General features: G+C 37.2%; 3 protein-coding genes across 7 annotated transcripts; 1 reads left to right on the top strand and 2 right to left on the bottom strand.

Annotated features, from left to right (window-relative positions):
* Positions 1 to 501: 501 nt before the first annotated feature.
* katnb1 (katanin p80 (WD repeat containing) subunit B 1) lies at positions 502 to 12,564 on the bottom strand. 4 transcript variants are annotated; one of them, XM_058781479.1, is made up of 19 exons: positions 12,165 to 12,564; positions 10,208 to 10,341; positions 9,988 to 10,118; positions 9,786 to 9,903; positions 8,415 to 8,515; positions 8,236 to 8,277; positions 7,740 to 7,823; positions 7,513 to 7,628; positions 7,302 to 7,373; positions 7,065 to 7,215; positions 6,614 to 6,798; positions 5,851 to 6,002; positions 5,597 to 5,715; positions 5,302 to 5,520; positions 4,068 to 4,217; positions 3,780 to 3,856; positions 2,435 to 2,509; positions 1,188 to 1,304; positions 502 to 931 (listed from the first exon to the last, which is right to left on the bottom strand). In XM_058781479.1, exons 2-19 carry the CDS (start codon positions 10,245 to 10,247, stop codon positions 796 to 798), a joined length of 2,085 nt encoding a protein of 694 aa, XP_058637462.1. In that variant the 5' UTR covers positions 10,248 to 10,341; positions 12,165 to 12,564; the 3' UTR covers positions 502 to 795. The 4 variants fall into 4 exon arrangements, 3 of the variants coding, with proteins under 3 accessions (XP_058637462.1, XP_058637463.1, XP_058637464.1); XM_058781480.1 differs by lacking the exon at positions 12,165 to 12,564 and adding an exon at positions 11,978 to 12,122; XM_058781481.1 differs by lacking the exon at positions 12,165 to 12,564 and adding an exon at positions 11,647 to 11,886.
* Positions 12,565 to 12,717: 153 nt separating this feature from the next.
* Positions 12,718 to 15,419, bottom strand: tmem208 (transmembrane protein 208). The gene is made up of 6 exons (XM_058781485.1): positions 15,207 to 15,419; positions 14,962 to 15,057; positions 14,819 to 14,878; positions 14,045 to 14,181; positions 13,856 to 13,940; positions 12,718 to 13,761 (listed from the first exon to the last, which is right to left on the bottom strand). The coding sequence occupies exons 1-6, from the start codon at positions 15,210 to 15,212 to the stop codon at positions 13,618 to 13,620; spliced, it is 528 nt and encodes a 175-aa protein (XP_058637468.1). The 5' UTR covers positions 15,213 to 15,419; the 3' UTR covers positions 12,718 to 13,617.
* Positions 15,420 to 15,497: 78 nt separating this feature from the next.
* Positions 15,498 to 23,689, top strand: LOC131543743 (cytochrome P450 2F2-like). Of its 2 annotated transcripts, none has more exons than XM_058781484.1 (10): positions 15,498 to 15,732; positions 16,673 to 16,870; positions 17,071 to 17,233; positions 17,381 to 17,533; positions 17,651 to 17,811; positions 18,059 to 18,232; positions 18,356 to 18,494; positions 19,461 to 19,648; positions 19,870 to 20,011; positions 22,360 to 23,689. In XM_058781484.1, the coding sequence occupies exons 2-10, from the start codon at positions 16,709 to 16,711 to the stop codon at positions 22,548 to 22,550; spliced, it is 1,473 nt and encodes a 490-aa protein (XP_058637467.1). In that variant the 5' UTR covers positions 15,498 to 15,732; positions 16,673 to 16,708; the 3' UTR covers positions 22,551 to 23,689. The 2 variants fall into 2 exon arrangements, with proteins under 2 accessions (XP_058637467.1, XP_058637466.1); XM_058781483.1 differs by having other exon boundaries at positions 15,503 to 15,732; positions 22,342 to 23,689.
* The last annotated feature ends 1,924 nt before the right edge of the window (positions 23,690 to 25,613 follow it).

Raw genomic sequence — 25,613 nt, 5'->3', positions numbered from 1 at the left:
CAAGGAATTTGCAGTTGCTTTAAAAAAGGCACATACATTTGAGTTTCTAACACCTTGCAGTTATTCATGACTTCTTCGTTGTGTTCTTACTAAGAATGCATTATGTGCGGAAATGAGTTACATTTATTGTAGTGTTCATGCAAATACCTTAAATATTTCAATAGTGCAGTAATACATGAAGCACCACTTACACAGAAGTCAGTTTCAGACCAAGCAATTTTCAGTTGGTCAATGTGGCAAAAAGGAGCAAGACCTGCTTGGAGAACTTGTGTCCTCTCAACTCTTGATCACATGGATTCTAATTTAAAAGACTGGATTTCACCCATGAAATTTGACCACACATTTACACCGTTGTTTTTGCAGTTATAAGTGATTGACTTCCATGGTAAATCTTTGAATAATATATATATATTTTTAAATGAATAAAGCATACCAAGCATATAAAAAAAAGAAATAATAATAATAACAACAACAATGATAAAAAGTCACTAGACTACTAAATATTTTTGGGAATCTTTCAAATGAAAATTCTCCTTTATTGTTGACAAGTGTTTACAAAAACAAGTAGTGCATTTCAAAGAGATGAAAAAGAAATTCAAATTTAGCCACTACGAAAATATCCACCTGAAGCCTACATAAATACTTCACTCCAAAGTGTGCTTGTGTGAGCACACATACTTTAAGTGCTAAGTGAAAAGTCCATTCAAGTTCAGTCATGAAGCTCAGTACTTAGCCTCATTATGGACTCTTTGACTGAGCTTCGTGTTTGGAGATTGAGGAGTGTGTCTGTGTGTGTCAGTAGTCCAATGGGGCCATAAGAAGTTGTAGCTCTTTGAATGTGCTTCCATGACGACCAACCTGCTCTGCCCGGTTCTTCACTACATTACTGAGGTTCTTCAGCTGCTTATAGCACGCTTTACATTTCTGATGCCTGAAAAACACAGTACAATACTCCCATTAAAACTTATTCAAGTCCCATTAATCTGCATCTATTGGCTTGTTAAAAGGCAAAATGTAACATTAACATTTTAATTATACATACTCTGCCCATAGCCAACAATGCAACAAAGTAGATCAGCCAGCACACATTTAAGGCTGAATAAAACTATTTAAATGACAACTTAAACCGTGTATCAGCCACACACACACACACACACACACAGCATGGGTGTTTGTTAGGTACTAACCTCTCCTCTCGAGTGATGTCCACTCCTACTGATGGAGGAGCAGTCAACGTGTCTGAGATTAACGGCCAAAAACGCTTCAGAATCAGTTTTAAAGACATACAACCAGTCTGCACATAACTGTAGAAGGACAGGGAGAATGGGTTACTTGATCACTGCATTTGTACATGACTCTGATAAATGGTCATCTCAAAACCTTGCACTGTTTATTTCCATAAATGTACTGTCAATATATGTAGCATGTACATAAATACAATTTATAGATATACAAATCTATGGTTCTAAAGGTGTTAAAACACATCACAGTTCATCAAAATACCCTTCAGAGTAGGGCTGGGCAATATGGCCAAAAAAAAAAAAAAAGAAGACTTTTATATCGAAAATGATCAATACATTTCAAATCTTTTTTCTTTCAAGTTTAAAGGCAGACTTTTGCTCCAAAGTGGAAGCTGTAGAAACCAGACTGTTAATTGTGGTTTTACTCTTTATGGTCACAACATGACAAACACTTTGTTTTTTTTATTTTATACACTTTTCCAGTCATTTTTCCTTAATAAAAAAAAATTAAAACAAAAAAAAACAACCTCTTAGCTTCTGAATGTTCCAATGAGTTATAGTTTCAAATCATGAAACAGTTTTGTGTTGCCGGACTTTGATGACGTGCATCTTCAGCAAAGTTTGCATGGCAGGCTGCAATATTAATAAAATTGTGTCTCCAAGAAATGCACATTTGACAGTAGCTTGACAGCAGTAGTAGCTTGAGTCTAAATACATTGTGTAAATGCACAAACACTACAGCTTAATCAGAAATACGGATTAGATTCCATTACTCCTTTAATACATGTCTATCAATAACGTGATAAAATTCGATAAGAATATCCCACATTTCTGCCACAAATGCATGGTGCAGTTAGTAAATCCATGGTAAATGGCGATTTGTAGATTGAAAAGCGAAACTTTAATTAAACGCAATTAAACGAATATGCTCTAGTAAACTCACGCTACCGTTTTAACTGAGTCGAGTAGATAAACAGTCCGTGTGGTGTGGTTCAAATGAGCAGCGCCGTTTCATTCTGCTTCGGCACATAAACATTATATCTGTATAGCATAATATTATATACAACTGTTGATATTGTTTTATGGAGGAAAGTTATATCGCGATGATTAACGTTATTGTTTTATCACCCAGCCCTACTTTAGAGACTATTACTACTATAGACATAGACAGGTCATAACCATTAATAAGTCACCTTTCATATTTGCTCTGCAGCAATTCCTCAATCTGTGGCAAGATGGACGTGCAGAGGTCCAACTTCCAAAGTGATCTGAAAGAGAATAACTTTTTATTATAACTTCTTCTGTCCCACCATCCAGGGCTCGCAAAATCGCTAGCCTGACGTCCCGGGGCTATTGTGTTTTCCAGTCGGGCTACCAAAATGTATCACTGCCTGCCCGACGGGCTCCTTAAATACAGATCTCCCGCGGGTCCTTAAAAAAGTGAGTTGTATCAAAATTAAGGCCATAAAAGTTTTAAATACGTTAAATGGTATAAGAAATGTCTTAATTATAATTTCTAGAGGTCTTACAGTTAGGGACGGAAAGACAAGAGTCGCGATACGGCAGGATTACGTTAAACTTCAAAAGGCATTGATGTCATTGAATAAATAATGAGCGCTGCACATTTCAAGTCAAAACGCGGCGCGGATGTCTTTATGTGAATGTATCTGAAGGTAACCGACTGTCCTCAGAAACGTGTCGTTGGCATTTTAATTTCATTTTACCTATAATTCCTGATAAAGCAGCATTTATGAGTGCAGTGCTGCTTTGTGTACAGCGTTTCCGGGGAAACCGCAATATTTCAGTGCTCCTAAAGCGCCACCTCGTGGTAGAGAGTGAATCGGCATTTCCAATAAGCCTTTCTTGCTGTTTATGGTCAGATCAATGCAAATATCAACTCATGTTTTTACGCAGCAAACACAGAGTTGTAAATGAGAAATAAGTTGATGTGCCTTCTAAAAATCTAAACAATTAAGACAGTAATATGTATACATTTTAAATTAACATAATTTATATGCTTGATTGATCCCTTTTCATAAAAACGGTCTATAGCCTGAAACGCTGTTGTATAAGATTTTTGTTTTTGTGAAAACCTGTATCTGAACTGTAAATCATGTAATTTTATGGCTCAAAACTTTATGTTACCATAGACATTGTCCAACCCCGCTCATTCTGTGTTCATTTTACTTGTGCAGCTCTTAAAATGGGTCATAAATTGCCTTAAATATATTTTTTAAAATTCTGCAGATACCCTGTAAATAGTGAAATAAAATTCCTTCCTTCATTTTTGTTGATATTTGTGTATTGAAAATATTTTTGATTGACATTTAAACTCCTATCTGATTTTCTATATTTAAATTAAAATAAAATATTTAATAATAAAATAAAATAGTAATTTTTTAATTCGGGCTAGTTAAATTAATTTTCGGGCTACCAAAATCTGAAGAGTACCTGCCCGAAGGGCTACCAGGGATTTTGAAATTTTGCGAGCCCTGCCATCGTTTTAGCAGAAGTGAGTGGTAGTGTGTGGATGCTTACGGTTTGAGGTTGATTATGTTAAGGATGTCCACCACAATAGAAAGATCATTCATAGATACAGCTGAATCCAGGGAAATCTGGGCAACATGGAAGGGAAATGCAAACACTGCTTTTAGTGTAACGCTGCTTTCAATAATAGCCCATTACAGCATTTACTAGATTACATTAGAAATACATTTTGGATGTGTAGAAGTAAATGTATCCATCAGCCAGTAACAGATCTCTCATTACGATCTGTCTGTCCCACAATTTATCAAAGCTCATCATCTTGAGTGCTGTTGCACTTACCTTGACATCACCACTGGCCCAGACGGAGCGCACTGTGTCCAGGTTTTTATATCGACTGGTCAGCATAACGCACATGGTGTCATGGCCTTTCCGGATCTGTGCTAATGCCTCATCATCTCCCATCACGCTGGCTTTGGCGTTTCGTGCATGCTGTTAAAACAGACACATTACTCAGAATCACTCAGCATTTTACATACTGGTACAAAAGCAGTCAGTACAGTGACCTTTTTAAAAGGGAACCAATGTAAGCATTTCAAGTATCATGATCCCTTAAGGTACTAACATTCTTTAGTCTTTAGGGGTAAATAAAGGTGCTTTGTGACCAGAGTTGTTTTTGTTGAGTGTTGTGGGTTTTGTGATAACAGAATTTACACAGAATTTACACACAATTTACGCGATTGAAAGAGCATGAAAATCTGACTAAATCTCCTATGACAAATTGCAGAATATATCGATGCTGAGAAAACAATATGCAGTTTTCGCTGTTTTCCATGTTTGTGGAGTAAATGCGTTTACACTGCTTTTTAAAAATGCCAAGTAGGTCAACGCCAATAGCCTCACGGTTAGTGCACTGACAAACAGCGCAACTGTGCTCACGGCTACCCGAGTTCGAATCCCGGCTCGTGCTCCTTTTCCGATCCCGCTCCCCTCTCTCTTTACCCAATGCTTTCCTGTCTACTCTACACGGTCCTTTCCAAGTAAAGCCATAAAAAAAGCCCATAAATCAATCTTAAAAAATTAATTAAAAAAGCCGGGTAAGCTGGCGTTTCATATGCGTTTGCCCAATCAGCGTCCACTTATGTCACTGGTAGTTTCAATATAACTGGTTTAGACCCTACTCTAAAGTAGGAGTTAATTTAGTTCCTCCAAATAGAGTTGCTAGAACTACATTCCTAGTTCCAGTGGTGCGAACAAGCCAAAAAGCTAATAACGAACACAGTATATTCTAGAGCACTTTGTTCTTTAGTATTTTTTTTATGAGACAAATTGGTAGTGATGAAGTATTTTGCCATTTTTATCAACAAAGCCACACATGGATCCATTTAGGGTTATGAACATTACCATAGAAACAGAAAATTATCAAAAGGACGTGAACAGCTCCAGCAGCTCCAAGAATCTCTATCTAATAATTACAGCAATTCAGACACGACATGAATGCAGCATAATACAAAAGTGAATCATCTTAAGAGAACAATAGTGCTAGACAGTAACATTAAACATCCATTGAACTCACAGAAAGGAACTCTCCTGCACTGAGGCCAATTGGCTCATTACGTGTCGAGAGGATGATTCCTGTAGAAGGTTTAGGTTTGGTGGTCGTAACCACAGGACGAGAGGGAGACGTCACTGTTGTGGTCACCACCCCTACTGGACGGGGAGCAGCAGCGATCACAGTTGGTTCAACTCTTTGTACTGGAGTGGAGGAGGTAATGGGACCTTTCAACTGTCCTGCCTGATAATACATAAAGCCATAAGTGTAGGGTATTTATGATGACTATCAAGAAACATTTAAGAAATGGAACACCTACCCTGTCTATTACTGGAGTAACAATCTTAACTGCTGGGCCAGGTTTCTCTAGTACACTCTCTGAGAAAGAGTGGTCTAGGGGAGCTGGGAAGGGTTCATTTCTTTTGGGTGGAGTGCGTGCTGCATGGAAAAAGATGCAAAAGCAAAACAGCAATGACCCAGAAACAAGAGAATTAGATTATATACCATGGCACATGTAAAGCAGCATGCGTGAAAATTGCCTAACCTATTGTATTTTGTGCATCTAAAACTCACAGATGACACTGCGCGGCTGAAAGATCTCTTTATAATCTTCTGGGTTGGTGATTTCTGCACTGCTCTCTTTGTCTTCTTTCTCATCCTCACTGCTGGGACTTCTCCTCTCTCCTTCTGGACTCCGGCGATCAGCCTCTGAACTCCGCTTCATCCTACACAAGCACAGAAGATCGGCATCCTTAAACGCATTTGAAAATATCAGACAAACCTACTTGTAAGCCTTTTTTTGCATCGTTATGTGTGAGGATAGAGATAAATCTAAACTATTTTTAGAGCGACAGCGAACGTTGGCGACCGGATGGGGTGTGTCCAGCGACGCAACAAAGTTCAGAATCCTTTAACTTTATGCAAATGAAGAGCGATTTTCGGGAGCGACAGCCAATAGGAAAGAAGACTGTAGAGCTCATGTGATTGTTCTTCTCTCAGCCATAGATAAACATACACAATGGAAGAAAGTAGGCTCTGTTTTTCCAGTCATTTTTGTTTGTATGCATGGATTTAATTTAGATTTAGATTATATTTAGTCTTTTGCCTCAAATGTTTGTACTTGGCGGCAAGAAACCTGATTCTCTGTCAAGGCAACCAGTAGTGGGACGCTGCTAGTGTAAACGGGGCTTTAGTGGTTAACGTCATGCCCTGATTAAGCTACAGTGAGCGTAAAAACACCACGCTGACGTTAATTTCCAGAAGTGACATTCTAATTAAGGTCTACATGAGTGGATGTGACGTACATCATTAGACAAAGACAAAAAGAAAATCTCACTCCTGTCCAGTGCAGGATGTAGTGGGTCGCTCGTAATTTCGCCTTAGTGTTGTTCCCATTGCAGATGTGGGAGCTGGGATCGGCTTGTCCTCAATCAGCCCTTGGATCACAGATCCTGATTTCTTCACTCGATTGAGATCAACAATGTACCAGCTCACATTATTTTGACTGTAGGACACTGCAATCTATTCAAGAGACAGATAGAAACTGTTAAAATGCCTTTTAAAGCTTTCCTCCAAAAGAGTTTCTCAGAGAGCATTTCTGGTCAGATGGCCCCTGTACACGTCTTCAGAGATCAGAGTGGAAATGGTCACAACGGACCTCTCCCACCAAACAGGTTCATTTAATCATCCCAGAAAGCAAGAGGAATGCAAGTTCACAAAATAGTACAGCTCCCACTCACGTCTGTATGTAAAATAAAAAAGAAAGATTATACATAAAAAGGACAAACCATTTGGTTGTTGCTGATGGCCAGGTCAGATACTTTGCCCCAGCCTACATGCACTACATCAAAGCAACGGTCAGGCTCCCAGCCATACACTCGTAGTGTGTTCTCAGAGCCGCTGTACAAGCAGCTACCATCAGGATTAAACAATATACTCCTGCAAAAAGGGAAAAAGGCAGAGAATTCAGCTAAGGGTCAAACAGAGAAAAACAAACATATCTAGATTGGAAAACGGATAACCACCTCACAACTCCTGTCTCGCCCTCTGACGAGCCAATCATGTTGAATTTCTCCAGGTCCCACAGCTTAACAGTCCTGCAGCAAATATACAAAACGCATAAAGAGGGTGCCAGAGATAAACATAGGCAAAAGCAACACTGAACACATTTAAATTTAAGCCGCATTATTTACAGATGGACAAACACAACCTCACACACACAAAAACACTTAGTACCGATCTGCACTCCCAGAGGCGAGCAGGTACTCATTGGGGTGGAATTGCACAACATTGACAGCTGATGTGTGTGATGTGAATTCAGTGATCATCTTGCCTGCTATCAGATCCCACAGCTAGATGGGGAACAGAATATGCATACACATTAAAAAAATAAATAGAAAATCCCTCTTCATTCATCCAGGCAAGATAACTTCCAAAAGTGAGATGTGCAGCAAAGCTCTCACCTTTACTGTGCTGTCATCACTGGCTGAAGCAAGCCATTTCCCATCAGGACTGAAGGCTAGACAGTGCACAGCCTGAGTGTGACCCTGCCAAGAGACACATTCATATTAACCACATAAACAAGGCCATCATTACATTCATTAAGAGCTTGTGCATGTATAACAGATAAGACACTTTCCAAACTAAAGTGCTTTAAATGGCACTTATGAAGATGTCTTGTGTTAATTGCCTTTTAAACAAAATAAGTATCAACACTTTTAAAGCTAAAGTGCATAAAACAAAGACTGAATCTTGCAACACAAGACACAAGACACAAAACAGACCATTGTGCAAAACAGTAGAGTAAGATAGATGGCGAGCACCTCACTAATCCACAGATTAATCATCTGTTCAGACACAACTGAGGGTTAAGGGTGATTAGCCTGGTTTCTGATTGTGTACACACACACACACACACACACACACACACACACACACAAACATCAGTCTTGTACTTACCTTATATCTGAATACACATCCTTTCCTTCTCACATCCCACAACTAGATAAGAAATAAAATAAAGACATGAATATTAATCTTTCAAGAAATACACACAACGATATATCAAAATATATATCAGTAAATGAGAGGGAATCAAATTCTTTTTAGACAACTTTCAAGGCAAATGCATTTAACACCTTAATATTGCTATCCACAGAGCCAGATGCCAGGTATTCTCCCATGGGGTGGAAGTCCAGACTGCAGATACTGGCTTTGTGCCCCATCAAAGTGCGCAGAACTTTAAAAAAATAAAAAAGACAAAATTAATTCAGCTATAGATAAACATACTCTGAACAATCTGCTCAAAAAGTGTTTCTGGTCAGATGGCCCCTGTGTGTCTTCAAGGATCAGAGTGGAAGGATCACTACGGGACCTCTTCCACCAAACAGGTTCATCTAATCATCCCAGAAAGCGAGAGGAATGCTATTTAACTATATCTGTTTTTCTACATCATCTCCACATCAAATGTTGGCCTGGTGCCCCATCAGTGCGCAGAACATCAATTCAGTTTATAAAAAAAAAAAAATTTAATTAAATATAGGCAGACATATTTTTAACAATGACTTCTCTATTAAAATTGATTGGGAGAAGCTCAAAGCCTGTCAAGTCAATTTCTGCCTCATTTTATCCTACAACTTCCAAAGTCCATAGACCCTTTTTCTGTTAGTAAACATTGTGATGTTTTTCTGTGGGCGGGGCTTAGGTGGGGGCAGAAAGTTTTCACTGACTGCTTCACTAACGCTAGCTATGAAGTTTGCTCCCTTGTTTTTTTTTTTAACAATGGCTGGAGAAAATCCGATTTTACCTGCATATGCAAGGTCACTCACTGTGCAGGACCATTATTGTTATTTAAATAAGTTAACTTTAACGGACAAAATCAGATTGGCCGACCCTATGCTCATGGATGGACGATCTTGCAGGATTACCTCCGATTGAGTGACTCAAGTCGCATATAGAGAAACCTAACGAGTAGTAAAAACAGAAACTCACCTGTGTCTATCTAGTCATGAAGAGACATATATATTTCAATTTCAGCAGGCAACTATTTTTACAACTAATGTTGAGACGTGAGAGTGAACTGGGCCAAAATATGGTATGCGTTAAAATGTCAAATTGGAGCCTGTACTACGTCGATTCTTGCATCCAACATCACCACAAGATTATATTTTAAGCTCCTTATGTAGCCGAATCTGCGCTGGTTTGAATGGGCCGCCTCCAGTTTTCGCTTTGTTTTGCCTCCAGCTAATTGTGACGCAAAAAGTGTCTATATACAGGACAATTACAATCAGACCCACTTTTAATTTTGAAGTGTCTTTCCTAACAATTTTTGACATTAGTACACAGCAGTTAGGAACACCCAATAAAAAGTCAGACCCTAATTTCTTTCTCCTGATTTTTGAGATCAACTTAAGCTGCACACTTTCTTTACTGGTTTTAAGAGAATTGCGCTGTTTCTTATTGTAGACTTTGTTAACCAAAGTGCGAAAGCTGCAGCACAAACCACTTACTTTTAGCAGCCTCCAAATCCCAAAGCCGGAGAGAGCCAGACTGAGAACCGGCCACCACACGCTCTTCAGAACTGTTGAACTGGATACACTCCACAGGGCTGGTGTGGCCCGTCAGACTCTACAGAACACAGACAAACACTGCATCAAATAGCTGTGAGACACTTAATTCTCTCAAATAAACTAATAACAGAGAGGGTTTTACCATAATGCAGTTTGGTTTGCTGACTGCCCAGATATTGACTCTGCAGTCCTCGCCGCCAGTGGCCAGCAAACGACCAGACGATTTCCCCAACACCAGTGAAGACACATTGCTGGAGTGAGCCACAATCTCCTCTGAACAACACATATGAAAAAGCCAGTCACATTTACCACAACTTCAAATGGAGATCCCCACCATTTAAAACATTGCGCTGTGTACTCACGCAGTTTCCATGATGTTATAGTGGTGCTGGTGAGAGCCATCGTGATGATCGTGTGATTGAGTCAACTCACTCTGCTCATTTCACCAACACCTATGTCAGAGCTGCGGCGGTATTACTTTATCTTCTCTGTCCATCTGTTAAATAAAAGAATTTATTCAAAGACAGACTAAGAGCAGAGTAAATATGCTGTGCATAACGATCACTCTAAACTTCAGGACACACCACTATGCTAAAAGGTGTCCCTTTTCAATCACTTTTGGATACATCACATTCTGCTAATAGTTAATGCATGAATACATCTTAAATCTTAGATTATAGTTGTATTATGTCCAGTTGCCTGTAGAGAACACGGTGCAAGGGCTTTTTATTTTACTGGATTTTAAAACATGTCAGATTTGGTCTAATACGGGTCAATTTTCATATAGATGCAAGACCGGATAAAAAGTTACTTTTTTAAAAACCATTTCATGAACTTGCTTTTAAGTTTTTACAGAACTATTACAAAACCGCAACTTCATTTTTTTTTCTCCTGAAAACAAAACATTTAATGAATGGCTCTGTTATTCTTCATTTCATAATTTCTTCTGAATATCAACAGATATGTAACTAAGTCGAAAAGTCTTTGAGGTTAACTGATATAGTGATAGTGATCTGGGACATTGTATTATGTTGAACATCAACGTTTTCGTGCCTGTGTTAATGAAAAATTTGTAGACACCAATGTTTTTTATTTTATTATTTGCCGAGTAAATCGTTTTTATTTTTGGAGTGAAATAATAAGACTTAAGTATCGTGTCGTTACTAGTGCTTTTTTATTATTTAATTGAATACTTATTGCAATTCATTAGGTTACTCAATTTCATGAATCAGATGTACATTTCCGACATCGATATGCATTAAACCCTATAGGCTAATTAAGTAAACTTAATTTTAAATCATAGTGTTGCTATCATAACTATTATTTATTTCTTTTTATTATTTTTTAATTATAACCATTTTATTATTCCATTAATTATAACATCGGCAGCTAAACATTAGTTTATTATCATGCCTGTGTGCAAGTCATAGAATAAATTTACATATCAGATATTACTCTTTCACTGGGTTTCTGCTTTGTCCTTGGTTATTCAGTTAAGTTAGTGTTACAACTAAATTGTAAATTACAAACAAGATCAGCGAAGGTTGGCTTCTTGTCCCAGGTAGGGGGTCAGGTTACTTACCCCAATAGTAAATACATTTTTCGTTATAGCTAATAACACCAATTAAAGCAGTTATTCGATGTAAAATCATGTTTATCACGACACAGCGGTCAAATGCAAGGCATTTATGGACAAAAAGCAGCCAGGTATCGCCGTTTCAAACTATTATCTTTCACGCTGAAACCTAACCTTATTAGTCTAACAAAACACTTATACACACAAACATATTCTACCACTCACATAAAGTCCGAAAATGGTGCAAGATTAAATAAATCATCGACGCATGTCCAGTTGAAGTCACTTTGCCACGCGAGTCTGTCTCACGGCTAACGTTAACTGTAAATTAGCAGTTGTAATTTATGTGAAAATTAGCAATTTGAAAGCGATCAATCTACTTTCGATCATTATCGCTTTCTAACTCTGTTAAAAGCCTTACTAACAAGTCATTCTAATAAACATAGTAACAGGTTAGAGACTTAAACCTGTTTTTGTTGGATAAGTTTCCGCTAAGTTAGCTTCACAGCGTGGCTAACGAACTCATCTGAACTGTAAACAAATATCCTGCATTTACCTGATTGTCTTATCTGTTGCTGTTGAAGTCCAGAGACCAATGTTGGCGTATATTTATGAGATGAAAGTTGACGATAACACACTCGACCGACAAACATCGACCCACTTTACACACTTAAATTTTGCTGTTGTCATGTTGTTTCTGATTGGTTGCTAACTAGCGGTAGCTTAGCAACAGTTCTTCTTACCTTTCTTGCACTGGTGACAGTCAGTCTGGGTTACACGGGGACTCTCATGGCTGCAGTCTGCCGATAGACAGATCAGATCAGCTCTAATGAGAAAAAGATTAGTTTAGGACGCGAAAAGATCCGAGTGCGCGCATTTCAGCGTGCGCATGCGCAGTGGAACTAAGGCCAATAGCCTCGATCCCGGTTCTGCAGCAGCCTTCATTTAACACATATGATTTATGAAGTCATTTAGCAGAGAATCCTATCTGAAGGTCAGACAAATAAAATATTAAAATTGTGCAGCACCAGGGGGTATCACAACGGAAAACAACCTCTTGCTAAATTATGGGGAGTAATCATCTAATATATTTCAGGTCTTTAAATACACTACTAAAAAGCTCATGAATTGAATCTGGTGTGTTTGACATCCAAAGCATGTACTGTTGGGACAGCCCCCAGGAACACTGCCCAAAAAAAACATTCCACTGTCCTTCGCTCATCCAGGACTGGGTCCGAGTGAACCAGGAACTGAGAAATGATTGTATCAATTTAGAAGAAAATTTGCATCAACTCATCATTTTATAACAGTTTATTTATAATCAGTGAGTCTCCATAAATTTCAGCTGAAACAACTTATTTTAATCAGGTTGTCAAGACGGAGTTTATATCTTCCTTTGCTCATTTCTTTAGTCCATTGAAATGTTAAATTGATGTTGGGCCAGTCAATACTGTGAGGTCATGCTTATTAAAAGTTATTCTTGATACTAACCCATCCAACTTTCATATAGCAGTATAGTTTCATTTGAACAGTTAAAAATATGTAACCAGACAGTCAAGTCACTCAAGGTCAATTATTTTTATATTTATATACTTTGGCGTTCCATCAAGGCAGCACCAGGCTGCACCTACAGCTTCAACAGAATACCACATCACAAAGATGATTGACTTTGATACAGAATCAGCACATGATTTCCCCCGTACTGAACAATCACAGCAATATTTTCTGAAAGGCCAAAGAGGGAATTCTAAAAGCTGAACTCAAGTGCTTTGAAACGTCATGTGGTTGGTGAAGCTCGTACAGCCTTAGATCAAAATTGCTGAGGTCAATGGGTCATGTAGCTGCACCTGTTGAAAAGTATGCATTAGCAACTTAAACTAATGATATGAAAGCTCACTATAGTAAGCAAAGGCATTCTGTGTGAGTTTTACTCACTTTATGATTAAAAAAAATATGTGGAGACCCACTCAGAGGCACACCTGAGCTAGAGATTTTAAGATGGACATAAAGTGAGAGAGAGGAACCAAAGGGCTGAAAAGGACGGAGCAGCTGATGACAAGTGAGAGAAAGTCAAAGACACTTTACAATGCCCATCTATTGTCTGGACTAACCTGTCATATCAAATATCTCAGAATAATTTAGATTGCATGTTCTTTGTAATTGTATAATACATGTAAAAATTTAACACAGACAAGTCTAGAATCTCTTCATCTGTCGTCTTTCCTGTCGCCTCTGTTTCTTGTCATTCTTCTCGTTCTCTTCAGGGGCTGCCTGTGATTCAGCAGAAAACCAGGGGCCCAGGAAGTTCACCCACAATAAATGCAAAGCCCTTGCAGGTGCCTGGTGTCAAGAGAAAGAAAATAATATGGTTTCAGTAAAAATGCAATTGTGAAACCTCAAAGGTATCACAATCAGTGCAATTACTCAGTCTCACCAAGAGCCAGAAGTACCAGAAGTAAGATGACAGGGTGCTGAGGACCTGAACAATAGCAGTAAGAAGAATCACATCCTTCAGGTGTCTGCATGTTAATATAAAAAAAGTCAGTCATGGTCATGAGGAGTATTAATCATCGTCTGGAAATATATAACATATAAAAATGTACTGATTAAACATCCAACTCACTCTGCCATGCCCTGTTCCATATTAAGGTCAATCCCTCCATCCAGCAAGCTACCATCTTCAGCAAATGCAGGTTTGGCCATTGCTGACATAGATTTGTAACTGCCAATGTAGACCGCCGCTGCAAACAGTAGAAAGAACTGGTACAAGGGAGACAAAGAGGGAAGTGAATAACATTTACCAAAAGATTGGAAACCACCAAAAGTTTATCATCTCACTGTTGACCAAAAAACCCATATACAGTGGTCTACATAAAGCTTAAGCAAAGCCCTAGAGGTGGAGAGATGGACATTAGTGTCTTTTAAGGGTTTTTCAAACTGGGGTCTGCAAAGAAGTGCTAGAGGGGCCCATAGAGAAGTTAAGAGAAAAGCAGTTGCAAAAGTGTAAAAAAAAATTAAAAACACAAGATGCAACTAAACATTTAAATAAGTATTACACCTTGCGTTATTGTATTATAGCAAGTAGAAAAAATGCATAATGTAACAAAATACAAACTAAATTTTTTATTTTTTATTTTTCGCAGTATAAATTGAGTATTTATACATACAAAATACAGCTGCCTTATACATTTTAGAACGGGGGCCCCTCACATACAGATAATTATGGGGGTCCATGGCATCTAAAAGATTGAAAACCCCTGGTCTATTAGCCACGCGTAGATATGCATGCAACATCTGTAAGATTTGCTCATACACACCACTGAATGCAAAAGCACAAAATATAAATATGCTAAATGATGTTGCTCTCATTCATTCATTCATTCATACTCTGACTCACCCATGTCCAAAATGTAGATGAGTTATAAAAGAGCAAGAGATTGACTGCTACATAAATAGCCTGAAAAGAATACAACAAATAAATCAATTTCAAAAATCAAACACATTTATAAAGGCAGACTGAAACTCAGATGCATGCCTTACGTTTGCTCCCAGGATGATTCTGCAATAGAACTTGAGAGTATCCTGGTTTTCATCATAAATTTGCTTTTTGCCTTTGGTTCCAACTTTTCCTTTCGGCTACAGAGAGACATATTACTTAACAGGACAGCACTGACACGCAGAAAATCTCGCTAGTTAAAATATACAGTTATCACACGAATACATTTAAAGACACACAGTTATTAATCATGTTTCTGTTTTAATAGCAAGTCAAGATTGTCTCATACCGCCATCTCCCCTGAGTTCTCCTTCTCGTGCGACTATTTCACCAGATAACGCCTTTCTCTTTAGGCATCTAAAAAAACTAACGGATCTGATTATCTTTTAAAGAATAATCTTCAAAACCAAACAGATACCAAATAACACCTAAGCAAAATAACACATCAGCGTTCACGAGCACGTTTCCGGCGCTTGGGAAATGCGTCAGACGCTAAAAAAAAAAAACTTGACTTGACGCCACCTCGTGCTAACTTAATGTAAGTACAGGACTACTGCAATGACAAATTTCAAGATTTTCATTTTGAATAAATGTGTCTGTACAGTATTCAACGTTTAGATAACAATGTTCTTAAATGTATTTTTAGTTTTCCTCCAAAACTGCATTACTGATACCAAAGGTATTTTAGGGTACAACAGGAAGGCCCCTCCGGTTAAAGAAAAAAACACACTGAAACATTGAAAACACTTGTTTATCACTATATATTGCATAAGTGATAGAGGTCATTTACCGGAGATCTAAAGATTGTTTTTGAGGTAAGTTTTTAAAAGTTTAACAGTTTTTAAAACCTATAGAATTAACTAACGAGAATTCTTGAAATGACAAAAGACTAAATAACACGATATAATATGATTAAATCAATGTTTTTTTTTCAAGTCACTGCCCAGTAAGTAAAAGGGTTTTGAGGTTAAACAAAGTCCCCATGCTGAAGGAAATAACATCTCCCCATGATAAGCCAAAGACCAAGAGCTAAAGTCTAAAAACAATTGGTTGTGAACAATGTGCAAAGTTTGACTTTTCATTAACTCACAACTGAATAGTGTTCAGTTGCAGTTTTCATTTGTGAAATAAGCTTACTCTGAAAAATGTTGTCAGTTCATTTTATTTTCAGAATACTTGATGCTGAAATCTGAACATTGGCTTAATCCCAGTTTGACTGAGGTTGTGCCTCGCTGGAATAGGTACAGGCAATGTTGAGTCACGGTGGATAAAATTGAAAAGATACCAATTAAACATCATTTTTAATAATACAATTCGTTTTAATCTCTCTTTTGCATTTCAAAGAGCTTGTGATTATAAAGCTTCACCATGTGATAAAACAGTAAAACAAGTCAAACACACATTTAGAGTTTACTTCCTAAATTATATATTTTTAAAAAACTACTTTAGACTGAAAATACAAAAATGTAACAAAAAAAAAAAAAAACCTTAATGCTGCAAAAACAGTGTGGACAGTGTGATTCTGCGTGTTTACATAATGAACCTAACAAATTTATCAAGAGTACATGGTGACATTGACCTCTGGTGAAAGTATCATTACCTTACTATATTACCATATTGTTAATTATAGTTTACCTTTTCACCTACATAGCCTGTGTTTTCTGACTCCAGTTCAACGAAGTTTAAAAAGTTCAGCAGAGTTTAAAGGAGGAGTTTTGTGTGCATGCGTATCAGTTCTCTGTCTGCATTAAATAGCAGGTTTCAGACGGGACGTCCAGTAGATCAGTAAGCATGTTGACTGCACTGGTTCTGTTGTGTCTCGGAGCCGTTCTTCTGTACTTGCAGTTCAGAATTCGGCGACCCAAAAACTTCCCCCCTGGACCCACTCCTGTTCCATTTTTTGGAAATTTGCTTCAACTAGACCGCACAAACCCGATAAAGGACTTTGACAAGGTAAGCACATCAGTCTCAAACACACACTAGAGACTGCTGCCTTAAAAATACATAATTAGAGGTAGGAAACTTGCACTGAAATCATTGAATGGGTTACTGGAAACAAGTCATGAAAGGAAATCAGACTTCATTCATACAGTATGACAGCACAAACATGCTGCTGTGAGTCTGTGGTCTTCAACATGAATGTTTTTGTGCAGTTTGCTCAGCGCTATGGGTCAATCTATGGGATATTCATTGGTAGCCAGCCGGCAGTGGTGTTGACAGGTCAGAAAATTATCAGACAGGCACTGATCACACAAGCGGCGGAGTTTGCTGGCAGATCAGACAACATGATGGTCAGTCATGTAACAAATAGCAAAGGTAATGCAGTTTAAACAAAATGCAGCCAGCATACTACTCATATAACACAGACAAGTGCACTGCACTTGCACAGAATATCAAACATTTTGATTGAAACTCTCCCTGCTGGGCTTAAAGGCTTCCTAGCTGATTACTTTGTTTGTTTAGGGGTGATCATGGCAAATTATGGAGAAAGTTGGCGAGAACATCGACGCTTTGCTCTGACCACACTGAGGAACTTTGGCCTTGGAAAGAGAAGTATGGAGCAGAGGATTCTCGAGGAGGTCAAATATATCTGCTCACATTTAGAGGAATCTGCTGGTATATACAATCTCCTCATTTGTGACACCTTTAATCTTTATATTAATATAGTTCATTTATGCAATCCCATGTTCAGTGGGAGATCCCACATCTCTTTTATCTCTACCTCTCTACCAGGAAAGTCAGTTGACCCTGAACATCTGTACCACCAAGCTGCTTCAAACATCATTGCCTCAATCATTTTTGGGTCACGTTTTAATTATCAGGATGAATATTTCCAGACATTGATCACAAACATCGAAAAAATTACTAAGATTTCCATTGGACAATGGGCAATGGTAAATACAATGAAAAGTTTAGACACTGTTTATTTACATTGAATGCAATAAGCAACAGCCTTGTTGCTAAATGGTATCTACACAAACTCTGCCCACCGTATTACTTATATTTACATTTTGTATAAACAAGTTGCTTTTTGTACTCTACTGCTATTTATACATTTTTCTTTACACTTACGGTATATAATAGATAGCATGTTGACAGACATTTGATTTGACTTTTTTAATGTTTTGTTTTAAATTGCAGCTATATGAAATAGCTCCAATGTTAAGGGTTTTGCCACTGCCATTCTGCAAGGCTTTTCAGTATTTTGGGGGAATCAAAAATCACATTCTTAAAGTTGTGGATGAGCACAAGAAGTCACATGTTACTGGGGAGCCCAGAGACCTGATTGACTGTTACCTGGAGGAGATGGAGAAAGTAAGATATACCCATGAGTGTTTGTGTGTGTGTTTTATGTTTTTTTATTGAATTTATCAGCACAATATGAGTTGAATATTCTTTGATTTACAATGATTTGTTAGTGGATCATTTTGTTTTCAGAGAGCAGATCAAGGCACCACATTTGACGACTCACAGATGGTCACTTTGCTGTTTGACCTGTTTGCGGCTGGAACTGAAACAACCTCGAACACACTCCGAACTTTAACGCTCTATTTGATGACCCACACTCATATACAGGGTAAGGAACGAGGGCAAGATGTGTCGACCCCCTTTATCTTCTAATTAGATAAATTAAGAGATTTTCTATGAAAAACTTTTTTGTGTCAAAGTAAATTATTTACATGCAAAAAGTGCTTTTATTTCCAGCATTTTACAAACAGAAATGTAATAATGAGTAAATATTATTCAGTTTCTGGAACAAAGAGCGGGTCGATATTAAAAGTAGCAGTCAGTATTCTGTGTGTCCATCAGCTGCTTATACTAACATGGCTACATCATGTGGTTTGCCACTGCAAGGACTGTCAGCTGTCCTTCCTGACTCCCTGTAGCACTGTCTTTGGCGTCTTGTATATGGATATTCCAGTTTATTGCTGTGGCCACCGGCCACATCTGCAGTTCTCATGCCTCCTTGTAGCACAACTATGGCATGTTCATGAGTCAACAGAAATGTTTCTTTACTAGTCTAAGTTATTATAACTGTGATCTTAATTGCCTACCGCCAGGCCTGTCCCACAGGTGCATGCGAAATAATGTCTATGATTCATTGACCATGCAAGAAAAACGTTTTCGAGATCCGTAATGCTTATTTCGATTTTAAGTGTTTGAAGTTACCTTTAAAATACAGTATCTTGAAAAAGGGACTTTTCTTTTTTTTTGCCGAGTTTTTATTATGCATGATGATGAACTGCCATGTATTAAACCCATGTTCCCTTTTTTGGCTAAAGATTACTTGTGAATTATTTGAATATTTTAATAATTTTTCCCAGAATTATAGCTATGGGGTAATGTGTTTTGTTTGTTTTTAAATTGCAAATGTATTTTTCTAAAAATGAAAAAGCAAAATGTTCCCTTGCTGGGTTTTGGATTTCCTAATGGGTTATGCATTAATAAATAATGTGCAGCAAAATAAGCATCTGGATTCTGTGTGCATTGTTCATAGCATTAGTCTTTCAGTGTCTTTTAACATCTATTTATAAATTTTCAGAACAATGTCAGCGTGAGATTGATGAAGTCCTTGGTGATCGTGAACATGTCACATTTGAGGACAGAAACGCCATGCCTTACGTTCAAGCAGTGATTCATGAGGGTCAGCGTGTTGCTGACATTATTCCTCTTAGTATGTTTCACACCGCCACAACCAACACTCAGCTCCAGGGCTACAACATCCCAAAGGTGACATTTACTATGATTACTGTATGGCAGCTGCAGTTTCTTTGTATCACAGTTGTAGAGTTACAACATAAAAAATGACATGAAAGAACAAGGAACTAAAAACAACTATCCATTATTTAATCTTAACAAATCAATCCATTACCAAACTATTATTGCAACCTCTAAACATGCAAGGGAGGATTGCTAATTTTGTTTAAAAAACAAAACATTTGTTCTTCCAGGGGACAATTATCATCCCCTATCTGTCATCTGCTCTCAGAGAGGAAAGTCAGTGGAAGTTTCCCCATGAATTCAACCCTCAAAACTTCTTGAATGATAAGGGGGAATTTGTGAAGCCTGATGCATTCATGCCTTTCTCTGCAGGTATGTTCTACATGTATGACCCTGGACGACAAAACCAGTCTTAAGTTGCACGGGGATATTTGTAGCAATAGCCAAAAATACATTATATGGGTCAAAATGATCGCTTTTTCTTTTATGCCAAAAATCGTTAGGATATTAAGTAAAGATCATGTTCCGTGAAGATATTTGGTAAATTTCCTACTGTAAATATATCAAAACTTCGTTTTTTATTAGTAATTTATGCCATGGTCTGTCTGAATACTCGATTCTGATTGGCTGGCAGGTGTTGATTAAATTCGTTTAACTGCACAGGTAGTTCCAGGTCAGTTTAATCACATCCTATAGGTTCTGTACTGGAATTAGTTCACCTGTTTCGAGTCTTCGGGTTTGAGTCGTTCGTTCTTTTGTAACGTGACGTGACTTTGGGCAGAGAAATTAGTTAATTTACAACCTTCCTTACAAACGGGTGCATAGTCAATATTATTATTATTATTTACTCGTACAGTTATGTGATGCATTTCTGGTCTCAAATTATTGCTTTTAATTTCTGTCACGATGGTTCTTTTCCATAATACTGAATGTAGTAATAAAGATAATAAAGAGTTGGTTATGCTTTAATTTAATTTAATTTAATTTATTTTTTTGGAGTCTAATCTTCATAAAATACAATACCTTGTTGTATTTATGTCTTTTGAGTTAACGCTTTAGATTAGACTATAGTGTTATGCTTTTGTAACATATGACACTTTAGACATTAACACTGTGTTCACACTCTTGAATTGTTTTTTTATTGTTTATTTTTGTGCCAGAAAAAGCTTTAGCAAAGAGGATAACTATTCTAAAATGAATTAAAACAATTTAAATAAAAAAATACAAGAAAATTAAAATATACTAAAGCCACAGAGCCAGATCATAACCTTACTATTTTAAACTAACATTAATCATTCATATTCAAAATGTTATTTGCTTTCACTTTATGTCATTGTGTCCTTTTTGACCAATCTTCTTATACAAATATTAGACCAATATGTCAAGTCTGCCTAGGAAAAACAATTATACCAGCAAAGTCAAAATTGGAGTAAAAATTAACAAACTATAAGTGCTTTGTAATTTTAGGCTTGGATTTTTTTTATTATATAGTTATATTATATGTTTATTGATAGACAAAGACAGTGAAAGGACAAATCAATCAATATTTTATTTATAACAGGGTTTTATTTATTTATAAAATAACACAGATCCTCAAGAAACAGTAACAAAAACATAGTGACAGAAGTGAACAGACCATTTTTATTTCTAGGAAAATGCTTATTACACATTTTGATAATTTTATGATAATTCTTAAATATGATCCAAAATACAAAAAATACAGTACTTTATAGTATTTTACTGATCCGGCAAGTGGTCACGTGACAAAAGAACGAACGACTCAAACCCGAAGACTCGGGAGGTGAACGAATCAATTCTCTTTCCGGCTCTGACTGCATAGGTTAGTGTATGAGACTGTCACGTGATGAACGAACGACTCAAACCCGAAGACTTGTCAGATAAGAGGTGAGCTAATCAAGACCCAGGTAAACGATTAATTAATCTTTTCTGTTTCTTATAGCATTATAGTTTGTATTGTTTGTAGTGTGATCAACGTTTGCATAAGTAGTAGATGTGTTAGGGAAGTAACACGTAACATTTTAATTATATTTTGCTAAAATGAACGAAACGAACGAGATGACTCGAAAAAAGATTCGTTCATTTTGCTGAACGAGACTCAAAGGTCCGAGTCAGTAAAATGATCCGAACTTCCCATCACTAGGAGGCAACCACCCTCCACGTCGTGCATTCAAATCGTTTAATGCACAGCTAGCCGTCGATTATCCCTTACATGCATTACTAAGATCTTAATTTGTATAACTTTAAAGGCGATTTTCTCAATATTTAGATTTTTTTGCACCCTCAGATTCCAGATTTTCAAATAGTTGTATCTCAGCCAAATATTGTCCGATCCTTACAAACCATACATCAATGGAATGCTCATTTATCCAGCTTTCAGATTATGTATAAATCTCAATTCTGAAAAACTGACACTTAAGACACTGGTTTTGTGGTCCAGGGTCACATGTTTTATTAAACAGTGTGTTGAGGCCTTTAAATGATAAAACACAGTGGATATTTATCAATAGCAACTCAATTAGCCTAGTGTCAGTGGTGGTAGTCCCTGAGCTGTTTAATTTCACACACAGAGACATTAGTATCACTATAACAATATATAAATAAAATCAATAGTAAGCGCATCTGTGTGGTAGAATGAGAACAAATGGTGTGTTTGTACAATGTACATTCACTTTATTTTTTAGGATTTCGTGTGTGTTTAGGAGAAAATCTAGCTCGCATGGAGCTCTTCCTCGTCCTGGTCACGGTGCTTCATCGATTTCGTCTGGTCTGGCCAGAGGATGCAGGAGAACCAGACTTCAAACTTATATATGGTGGTACACAGTCAGTGAAACCTTACCGTCTGACTGTTCAACTACGTACATCGGGGCAGACTTGTGAATCTGTTTTCTGAACATATGTTACCCTTCAGTGACAACATGCCCCAATAGTGGGTTATGTTGTCACTCTACATGTCACGCAGGGGTAAACTATGACATTGGCATCTGCTATTAAACAGATACTATTGTTAGCTTTTCTGCAAAAGTGAAACAATTATGATGCACAAGACATTAAATATGCAAGTAAATTGACGTTGTATAAAATTACAACCTATTACACACAAGTGAAAACATGCACAAACAATTATAAACAAATATGTTAAACCCAATGGGGTTTTATTGTGTTGGCTTATTTACTCAACATCTACAGAAAAATAAATTGTCATTTTTTAACCGTTTAAACCAAAATACAAAATTACTGCCAGGAAATTTAATTACTGAGATTGTAGCTCTTGTGCCAATTAGCCCGTCTCTTTATATTCATGTTAATGTTGAAACTTTGATCACAGCAATTGGAAGCTTTATTGCATTTAGCCTCTTTTAATAATTATTTACAACTGTTCAGCAGAACTATTATGCAATCATGAGACTTCCACTGGTAGTGTCTTAAATAATCATTCTTAATTAAAAAAAAAAAACATTTTAATACAAATAAAATGTAATACCACTGACAATAATATTGCAAGCTGCTAGAAAGCTCAGCATAAGGAATATATGGTTTGACTACAAAAGAACCGAATGTACTGGCTATGAATTAACGTGAATTATATTGTAAAAATATATATATATTTAAATGAAACAAAAATATAGCTCTTTAGTACAAAACATCCAAAGGCACGATTCCTCTTCTTTTACATTCATGTGTTCTTCCAGCTGCTGTTAACAAAGAAACAGTGAAAGTTGAAATTTGAGCAACATAGAAGCTTACACACCGAACTCATATTAAGAACAGACGATATTTTGTTTCTCCTCTCACGAGGGCAGAACCAGCAGTAAGATAAAGCCCAAATAATAGAGAAAGAGAGATACTGTTGCACCGCGGCGTAGCTCCCAGAGTCACACAGACACGGAAACTTAAAACACGGTGCAGTCCAGCACAAGAACTAAAAATAACAGTTTAACTCGATACACTCTATCTATAGAGATCAGTAAAAACATGCAATGCAAAAAAAGTGACTCTTTGCCTAAACCGACAATAACATTTGCGTTACCTGATAATTACCCTCATCCCTCGCTATTTCTGCACGTGTGTCGACCACGCTCGAGTGAACGCTGACTTTACGCCTTTTCTTCTTCCTCTGGTAGATACGACCAAGCGAAAGAGCCACATACCGCCACCTACTGTACATCTAAAACTGATAACACAGATTGCACAGATACTATTTAAACTAAACTGAGCTAGACAATGACATCTCTGAATTCAATAATGAAATACCTTTAACTGAAAATTGAAAATTGAGTGTTTAATCTTATCATTATACATTACTGACACTCTATCCTCCAATTTGATACTGTTAAGTGCTTTGACACAATCTGTATTGTAAAAGCGCTATATAAATAAAGGTGACTTGACTTGACTTGACTGCCATTGAACTCAGTAGCCCCTCACTGCAGAACAAAAGATCCAGGGGGCGGATTTGGATCCACATCCAGGGGGTGGAGATTGGTAGGTTTAGGGGTGGGGATGGGTGGGTTTAGGTCTATGTAAGGTGGGAGGAGTTGGATCTAGATCCAACTCCACCCCCTGGATCTTGTGTTCTGCAGTGAGGACCATCTCATTGAACTGTCCATCACCTTTGATCTCTATCATTTATATTTCCTCTCTTATTTATACTCTACCACACATGTTACTGTATGTATGTCCATATCCTCATTTAGGTTTTACACACAACAGGGAAATGACTCAAATCAGTTCATTTTCATTTCTTATGTCAATACTTGTAGATGTTTATATTTGTCATTATATTTGACATTTGTCAAATCATGAGCTTATTGAATGCAGATATACACACAGTCTAAGTACTCTCACAACAGCCTTTTATTTCTTGGTTTATATTGATTTCATGTTAATAATTTCAAAATTCTAGTTTTCTTGGGTTGAATTTCCACATACCTGAAGGAGTATCTTTGATCAAATGGAGTGTTACATGCCCATCCATATAATCCTTCTTGGAGGATTTGACAATCAGATAAAACATTTATAACCATAGATCAAGATAATTAAGAATATATAACTTTGTTGCAGTGTTGAGTGTATTAAGGGTAGGAACACAATGAAGACTATAAATATATTTGTCCTCAGTACTTAAAGGGATAGTTCACCCAAAAATGAAAATTTGATGTTTATCTGCTTACCCCCAGGGCATCCAAGATGTAGGTGACTTTGTTTCTTCAGTAGAACACAAACGAAGATTTTTAACTGAAACCGTTGCAGTCTGTCAGTCCTATATTGCAAGTCAATGGGCACACAATCTTTGAGAGTAAAAAAAACATGCACAGACAAATCCAAATTAAACCCTGCGGCTCGTGACCATACATTGATGTCCTATGACATGATCGGTTTGTGTGAGAAACTGAACAGTATTTTTATCATTTTTTACCTCTAATACACCACTATGTCCAACTGCCCTGAGCGCGTGCACAGCATCCGGTATAGCATCTGGCATAGTTTAAAAAGAGCATCTAACCTCTTATTCAATTAACAGATCCCATAACAGTAACTCATAATTTAAGGACATAATAAGTATTTCAAAACCATGTGATATCCACTAATAATGTTTTAAAAAAGTGTATCTATAATTGGGATTATGTGATTTTGTTATAATCAATATGACTATGAAAACCACCCATAGTGTTCAAGTAAAAATTGATTTAAAAAGATTCAAACAATTAACACAACAAAAAGCTTATCAAAATTCCCAAACATATGCAAACACACCCAAAGGTCCCTGAGAAAATTAATGTGCAACTTCATGTCACATTTCAACAGTTTCCTTAAAATCTACTCATATAAGTGCACTGCACTCAGCATAATAATCAAAACTCTCCCTGCTGGGCTTAAAGCAGGCATGTCAAACTCATTTTCTTGAGGGCCACAGCCCTGCAGAGTTTAGCTCCAGCTCTAATTAAACTCACTT

Source organism: Onychostoma macrolepis, chromosome 07, assembly GCF_012432095.1.
Source record: "Onychostoma macrolepis isolate SWU-2019 chromosome 07, ASM1243209v1, whole genome shotgun sequence".
Taxonomy (NCBI): domain Eukaryota; kingdom Metazoa; phylum Chordata; class Actinopteri; order Cypriniformes; family Cyprinidae; genus Onychostoma; species Onychostoma macrolepis.
Note: the sequence above shows the minus strand (reverse complement) of the source record. Positions and strands in the feature narration are given on the sequence as shown.

Coding starts and splice junctions, on each gene's coding strand:
- katnb1 (XM_058781479.1), bottom strand. CDS start 10,247: ATGGCTCTCACCAGCACCACTATAACATCATGGAAACTGC. Junction 9,904..9,987: donor GCAAACCAAACTGCATTATG/GTAAAACCCTCT, acceptor TGTGTTCTGTAG/AGTCTGACGGGCCACACCAG. Junction 3,857..4,067: donor GGGCCAGTGGTGATGTCAAG/GTAAGTGCAACA, acceptor CATGTTGCCCAG/ATTTCCCTGGATTCAGCTGT.
- tmem208 (XM_058781485.1), bottom strand. Junction 13,941..14,044: donor ATGGAACAGGGCATGGCAGA/GTGAGTTGGATG, acceptor ATTAACATGCAG/ACACCTGAAGGATGTGATTC. Junction 13,762..13,855: donor TCTGGTACTTCTGGCTCTTG/GTGAGACTGAGT, acceptor TCTTGACACCAG/GCACCTGCAAGGGCTTTGCA.
- LOC131543743 (XM_058781483.1), top strand. CDS start 16,709: ATGTTGACTGCACTGGTTCTGTTGTGTCTCGGAGCCGTTCTTCTGTAC. Junction 18,233..18,355: donor ACCTGGAGGAGATGGAGAAA/GTAAGATATACC, acceptor TTTTGTTTTCAG/AGAGCAGATCAAGGCACCAC. Junction 19,649..19,869: donor AGGGCTACAACATCCCAAAG/GTGACATTTACT, acceptor TTGTTCTTCCAG/GGGACAATTATCATCCCCTA.